General features: G+C 37.2%; 1 protein-coding gene across 2 annotated transcripts; it reads left to right on the forward strand.

The window, feature by feature from the left end:
- Positions 1-746: 746 nt before the first annotated feature.
- LOC145092969 (la-related protein 1C-like) lies at positions 747-3,504 on the forward strand. 2 transcript variants are annotated; one of them, XM_079030980.1, is made up of 6 exons: positions 747-1,553; positions 1,691-2,231; positions 2,311-2,470; positions 2,555-2,645; positions 2,736-2,807; positions 2,915-3,504. In XM_079030980.1, exons 1-6 carry the CDS (start codon positions 1,068-1,070, stop codon positions 3,092-3,094), a joined length of 1,530 nt encoding a protein of 509 aa, XP_078887106.1. In that variant the 5' UTR covers positions 747-1,067; the 3' UTR covers positions 3,095-3,504. The 2 variants fall into 2 exon arrangements, with proteins under 2 accessions (XP_078887106.1, XP_078887105.1); XM_079030979.1 differs by having other exon boundaries at positions 748-1,553; positions 2,305-2,470.
- The last annotated feature ends 3,238 nt before the right edge of the window (positions 3,505-6,742 follow it).

Raw genomic sequence — 6,742 nt, forward strand, 5'->3', positions numbered from 1 at the left:
TATATAAGATCAACAACTATGATCTTTTATCTATCCACTTCAATTTCCATATTTATGAGTCAAAAGTGGGAAAACATGTACCAATATAAGTGGGAAAACATCTACCAATGTAAGTGGGACCTTTACTAACATGTAAGTGGGACAACATTGATGTCATTACCTCACATTAATACGTTCAAAAATTACAATTGTATAGTTGTATACGTAGATGTAGATTCATATAAATTGGATCAAATAAGAAGTAACAATCTCAGTCTACAAAAATGGTTAAGCCCCTACAAATTAAGGTCTTTATATAAATTTTGTTGATAATAGTTTATAGATTTAGTATTTAAATTTTATAGATATATGATATATCATTATCCGAATCATACCATCAAACTTATCCGTTAACAAGAATTGAATTTTGTTCGCTGGATTTATCATTTATCGTTTTAGCATATATTCACAACTAAAGGATAAATTAATAAGAATACTGAATAAATCAACAAATATCGTATAATTATTTTATCTTATCTTATTTTTCAAGAATTAAATTCTCAAATTAATTGTTTTTCCAATAAAATACGAAAAAGATGGAATGCTAATCTCACCTACCAACAAATCCATCACTCCGTGCGACTGCTACTGTGGGGCCCATCATCACCGAGGCTTGACTTCACGTAAAATTCTACCAACAATAAGGGCATTTTAGTAATTTACCATTGACAAAAAACCGGGTAATTTCCGGGTGAAAAGAGGACACTCGGCCTCCGTCTCAATTTGTGTATGTGAATCCTTCAGCCTCCGTGCTGTTTGAGTCCCAGAGTCGTGACTGATCGGATTCTTCTTCGATCCGATCAACTGAAAATCTTTGGAACTCGTAACCTGCATTCTCGATCGATTGATTGTTTTTACTTGTTTTCGTCACATACACCAATTTTGATCGATTTGTTTCTGTTTTGATTCTGAATATCTATCTCTGATCAACTTTCCGGCGTAGAATCTTATTGTTTCGAGTCTAATTAGTAGCGATATTTGTTGAGAAGAATCAGGGATTCTAGGTTTGATTAAAAACCCTAATTTTAATGGCTTCAATAAACCTTCAGTCCAGAGACGGCGGCGGCGACGATAGTTCTAGGTCGCCGATACGTTCGCGAGGGGTTTCTTCACCCTGGAGTAAGATCGTACGAGGAGACAGTGGGGAATTGCCTCTACCGGTAGTTTCTGTTACTCCTCCGGCGGTATCGCCGTCGTTATCCATTCAGGAGCATATCGCTAACCCTTCCTCTGATTGTTCGCCGCCTAAGGCTGTGGCGGATTCGGCGAGCTCTCCGGATGATTCTGGCACCGAATGTCAGTCTGAGGGTTCTGGTAGCGGTGGCGGCGGCAGTAATGCGGTTAAGAAGCCGGTATGGAGTAAACCATCAAACGGTGTCGTTGAGGTCGTCAGTCCAGTTATGGGTGCAGTTTCCTGGCCTGCTCTAGGAGAGTCTACTAAGCCTTCCCCTAAATCGTCTTCATCGGAGTCCTTACAATCTCTTTCAGATGGGTCGTTGGTGCCTGCTATACAGGTAATGGTACTATTATCCTGTTTAGTTTTCACAATCATCGCTTAATCTTACAGATATCACAATCATGCAATTGTAGAGTAGTTCAATCTGTATTTTAACCTTACATCTAACATGTTACTATGTTTGTTATATCACAGGTGACTGGAAATCCACCCCCTTCATCACATAAACTAGCACTTCCTAATCATGTGAATCCCACTTCAACTCCAAACAATGTAGCACCTTCTGGACAGAGGTCCCTGAGGAGAGGTGGAGGGAATTCGGGTGGATATATATCATCAAATGGAGGGTTTTCTCAGCGTTCACCAGCAATCCAGGATCCTAAAGTTGAAGCTCCTCGTAATACTACAACTGGAAAACCTGCAAATGTTTCAATGGATTCTTATCCAAAGGACCAGAGAGGAAGCTTCGGATCACAACCAAACAGTGGTAATAATACTAATACTAATACTAATGATCATCACCATCAAAGGAACTCTTATAGAAGAGGCAATGGTGGACAACATCCACGTGGCAATCAGGAATGGAACCAACATAGAAGCTTCAACAACATGCAACCTCAGAGGGGTGGTTTCCGCAGGGGTTTTGTAAGACCCTCTGTACATTCTTCAACTCCATTTATCCCTCCACAAATGCACGTTCAAGTTCGCCCTTTTGGCAACAATTTCATGTACCCTGGTAAGGTTTCTTTTGCTACAACTTTCTCCTTTTCTTTTTTTTTCTTTCATTTGGCATAATTCTTCATCTGTAGTGGCAGATATGGGGGCTGCTGCTATGTTCTATGTTCAAGGTCCAACTCCACCAGATCCTCTCAGGTCTATACCACTGGTTTCACCAATGCAACCTCCAATCTACTTCCCTGTTCCTGATCCAGATTTGCATAAAAAGATAGAGAAACAAATCGAATACTATTTCAGGTTCTTCATTAAACGTTTCTTTTGTTAGAAAAATTGATCTGGTTTCAAAGAGTTAACATACAGTGTTCTTTCTCTTTGTTTTAGTAATGAGAATTTGGTTAGAGATATATACTTGAGACAAAAGATGGATGATCAAGGCTGGGTTCCTGTTAATATAATAGCAAGCTTCAAGAAAGTAAGTATTCTGGAATATTATAAGAAGATATTAATTTTTCTAAAACTTTTTATACAAATAGAAAATGATAATTTTTCTTTTATTGTATAGGTTTCGATTTTGACTGACAATGTTCAGCTAATTCTTGATGTAATGCGGACATCAAAAGCTGTGGAAGTCCAGGTGTGTAGTCACTACTCAGTAGTGTATTTATTATCTATCATTCTTTATAAAATTTATTCTAATATTTTTTTTTTAATTTTTTCAATCTGTTATATATAAATACGCAGGGTGAGAAGATGAGGAGGAGAAATGAGTGGATGAAATGGGTGCTTCCGAGCTCAATAAATCAAGATTCATTGGCATCACAGCTTCGGGGGATTGGATTGGATGACGTGGCAACAGCCAACCAGGTTCATATGGAAAACTTTTCTGGTCAACAAAGTCAACAACAAGGCACGGTGGCTTAAATTTAAATTGAACCTCATCAGGTATACCATACACACACATGAGACAGAATAAGCGAGTTGGAGAGATGGTAATTGGTAACTAAATCACACTTTTTTTTTTTTTTTTGGTTCAAAAAAGAAAAAAAGAAAAAAAAAAAGAGAAGACCTCAATGATGATGCGGGCTATCTTGGATTTCCATGGTAGATTGAAATGATGTTTTGAGAGGCCAACATTAAACACATGAAAAACATGAAAAAATAAAAAAACCCAAAAAAAGGTAAAATAAAAAAGAAAAAAAAGTTGAATAAGACATAAAAAGATAAAAAAAAGGATAGATTTATGGTTGACTTTGGAGAATGATTTGTTGGATGTTATTATGACTTGTTTTTGTTTTTGGATCCATGAAAATTAGTACGATTTTTTTTTTCTTTTTCTTGTGTTTGTTGTGGTTGTTTTTTTAGATGTTGGTTGGTGGTTTTCTTCTTCTTTAGGTAGTATGATTTTCGTGATCTCATGACCTCTTTGGCAAATATGGTAGTAGTCATATGTTGACGTATAATATCAAATATTAAGTAATGCAAAGACTAATTTTACGTTTTCAAAAGTTGAAGTTGATGTAGATGTCATGTCAAAGGAATTTGGAATAACTAGAATGTAAATTCTAGGAAAAATTGCATTTGGTCGACAAAATGAAAGGAATTGGTTTTAAAAAAAAAACAAAAATGTTATTACATTTCATTTTTAGTTTAGCCATGATTTATCAAATGAAAACAAATTATCATCATCTCTCTAACATCCCATCCCATACAACCAACCATACACACACCCATCAATTTCAAATGATAAAGATGAGTGTGGCTTTGATTTATGTGTGTTTCCTTGAATGATGCATTTGTGTTTCTTCACTTGGATAACATAAAATTCATTGATAAAGTACAAGTGTTGCTATACTTATCAATCCTTGCCTTGAAAGTTGGTATGACATTGTTATACAAATTAGTAGTTTATTTATAACTACAAAGATCATGTTCCAAGAGATTTATGATTTGATCATTGGAGAGGATTTTTGCTGGAAGAACATAGTGAGTGTTCTATTTCTTTGTTTAGTCCGAAGGGAAAGTGGCATAAAAAACCAAAATATGTGGGGGCAATGGTAAAGGCAATTTGATATCCGTAAAGATGGACACTTCGGAGATAATGCGTTTTACATGCGACTTCAAAAGGACAGAAAGAAAGAGGTCTAAGTTGTAGCCGATGATGCATTTATTTGCTGCAAAGTTGCCGATTGAATATCAGATCATGAATTTAGGTACATTTAAATACACAACTCCGTCCGAATAAATTGAAACTTGAAAAAAAGAGTAAAAGATTATGTGACACTAAATTTCAATAGGCAATAATATCATGGCACCCTTTAAGCTTATCAAGCTTATGTGTCATGTAATTATTGTTGTCAACAAACACCACCCTCAACTTATTTTTCTGTTAATGGCACTCTTGGACACACATTCTCTCTCTCTCTCTCTCTCTCTCTCTCTCTCTCTCTCTCTCTCTCTCTCTCTCTCTCTCTCTCTCTCTCTCTCTCTCTCTCAATTGGTAGGCAATAAGTGAAATCACACCCTATTAAGGCAAAACTTGAAAAAAAATAGTAAAAGCTTATGTGACAAAATTTCAATAGGCAATAATATCACCACACCCTTTAAGCTTATAATGCAAAAGTACGACTACCAGGAGATACGAAACATGGGGTTTTCAAGTTGTATTATATACATGGAGTTTTCAAGATGTATTATTTTCTATAATTTTAATATGAATGATTCTTAATTATGGGTAAGCAAAAAGTACCACTAATACATACCATTCATAATTGGAAAATCTATAGAAAAGTCCAATTTTTTTAGGAAAATTGTTAATTAAGTTTCAATCTTTTTAACAGAAAAGTCCAAAAAAATCATATTCGTTCCAACAATTGTCTTGGAGTCCCTAAGTCACCATACAAGGAAATAACATAGCAACTTAACACATTTGAATGGCATAATGCAATAGAGATTATATTACTTCTTGAAAACGATTACTATGTTATTCAAGTTCACCATACAATATGCCTCTTATATCAGGCTACATCACATAATATTATCTATATGAGGCGTCTGCTTGATATCTTGTACTTCGGATAAGCAGCTCTCTATTCTTGATCTCTTGCAACGCCATCTGCTCTATGAAGGATCATCTAGAATATTCTAGCTTTTGCGATGACACATTCGACCTTGCTGCTTCACTTTTCTTTGAGCAATCATTCCTGAGATGCCCTGTTTCTCCACATTTGTAACACACGCTTTGGGTGTAGTTACTAGCGTAGTGACCAATCTTCCCACAATTGAATCAAGTCACCTCATTGGTGCATCTCCCTAAGTGTTTCTTCCTGCACTTCTCACACCACTTTGCCTCATTGGTATCCCTAAACCTCTTGTCGTTGGGTCCGGACTATGAAAACCTACTCTTCTTATCTAACCTTGAAGATCCCTCAAACTTCATTTTCTCTTCAGTTTCAACTTTCTCTAGACTTCTCTCCCTTATCTGGTCTTTGCATTCCTAGCTGCCCAGGTGGCTGCTTTCAGAGTAGTTGTTAGTTTCACCGTTGAACAAAAATCCGCTGGTAGTGCCATAACAAACTTATTGGCTTTGGAAAGTTCGGGAGGAACTAGGTTAGGAACTAGCTTTATCTTCTCACCGAAAACTGCAACATACTCGCTGATACTCATATTTCTTTTCTTAAGATTCTGAAATTCATTATTGATCATCTTGTTCAAAGCAGTATTGCCTCTTTAACTCCTCAAGGAAGTTCTCCCAAGACATCTTCCTTGCTTCTCCTTTTGGCATGGAATCAGCCAATAATGTCCACGAGCTCAATACTCCAGTCTTTAGTTGTCTGACAACTAAGATGATCTCTTGTCAGTTGTTGTAGTCACAACTATCAAACACCATCTCCATCTCAGAGATCCACTCCCTAAGTTCTACTGGTGCTGGGCTACCATAAAGACTTGGTAGTTTGGATGCCATAAAGACTTTATACTTGCATCCATTCATATTGTTTCCCCTTTATAGGTTGTTTCTCCAAACTACTTGTGGCACAGCTTGACTAACAATACGGCTATAGTTTCTTTCCTCTGAATGTTCCTCGAGGCAGAAACTTGTCTTGAACGCGTTAGCCATATCCGTTAACTACCTCCTACCGACAATAGGGCCCCCTTCGCCATATAACGCAGGAGCTCCGCACGCACAGTACCCACAGAAAGAAAGAGTACGAACTCCAACGATGGTCATAGCCTCAGCACGGAACGCGCCCAAGCGCTAATGCAAGATCTAAAAAAATCCCCTCCTTGACTGAACCAAAGATCACAACAGTCTACTCCAAAACACCGCATGTAATCTTCGATGAGATGAACTCTCGCATCTGCTCGCTAATCGACTCAATACCTGCACCTGCACCTGAGCCGGAACTAGAACCAAAACCTTCTTCCTGGTTGCTCATCACCAAACTGAAATGCAACTTGCAAATGATCAGAACATACCCAAGAATCCTCTTCCACAAGCTTCTTAGATTCTCCAAAACTCTACCCGATTCGAGTATGGATCTTGTGCTTTTAGTAGTACGGGCCCAATACTAC

Source organism: Lactuca serriola, chromosome 3 (assembly GCF_051521515.1).
Source record: "Lactuca serriola cultivar US96UC23 chromosome 3, Lser_US96UC23_V15, whole genome shotgun sequence".
NCBI lineage: Eukaryota > Viridiplantae > Streptophyta > Magnoliopsida > Asterales > Asteraceae > Lactuca > Lactuca serriola.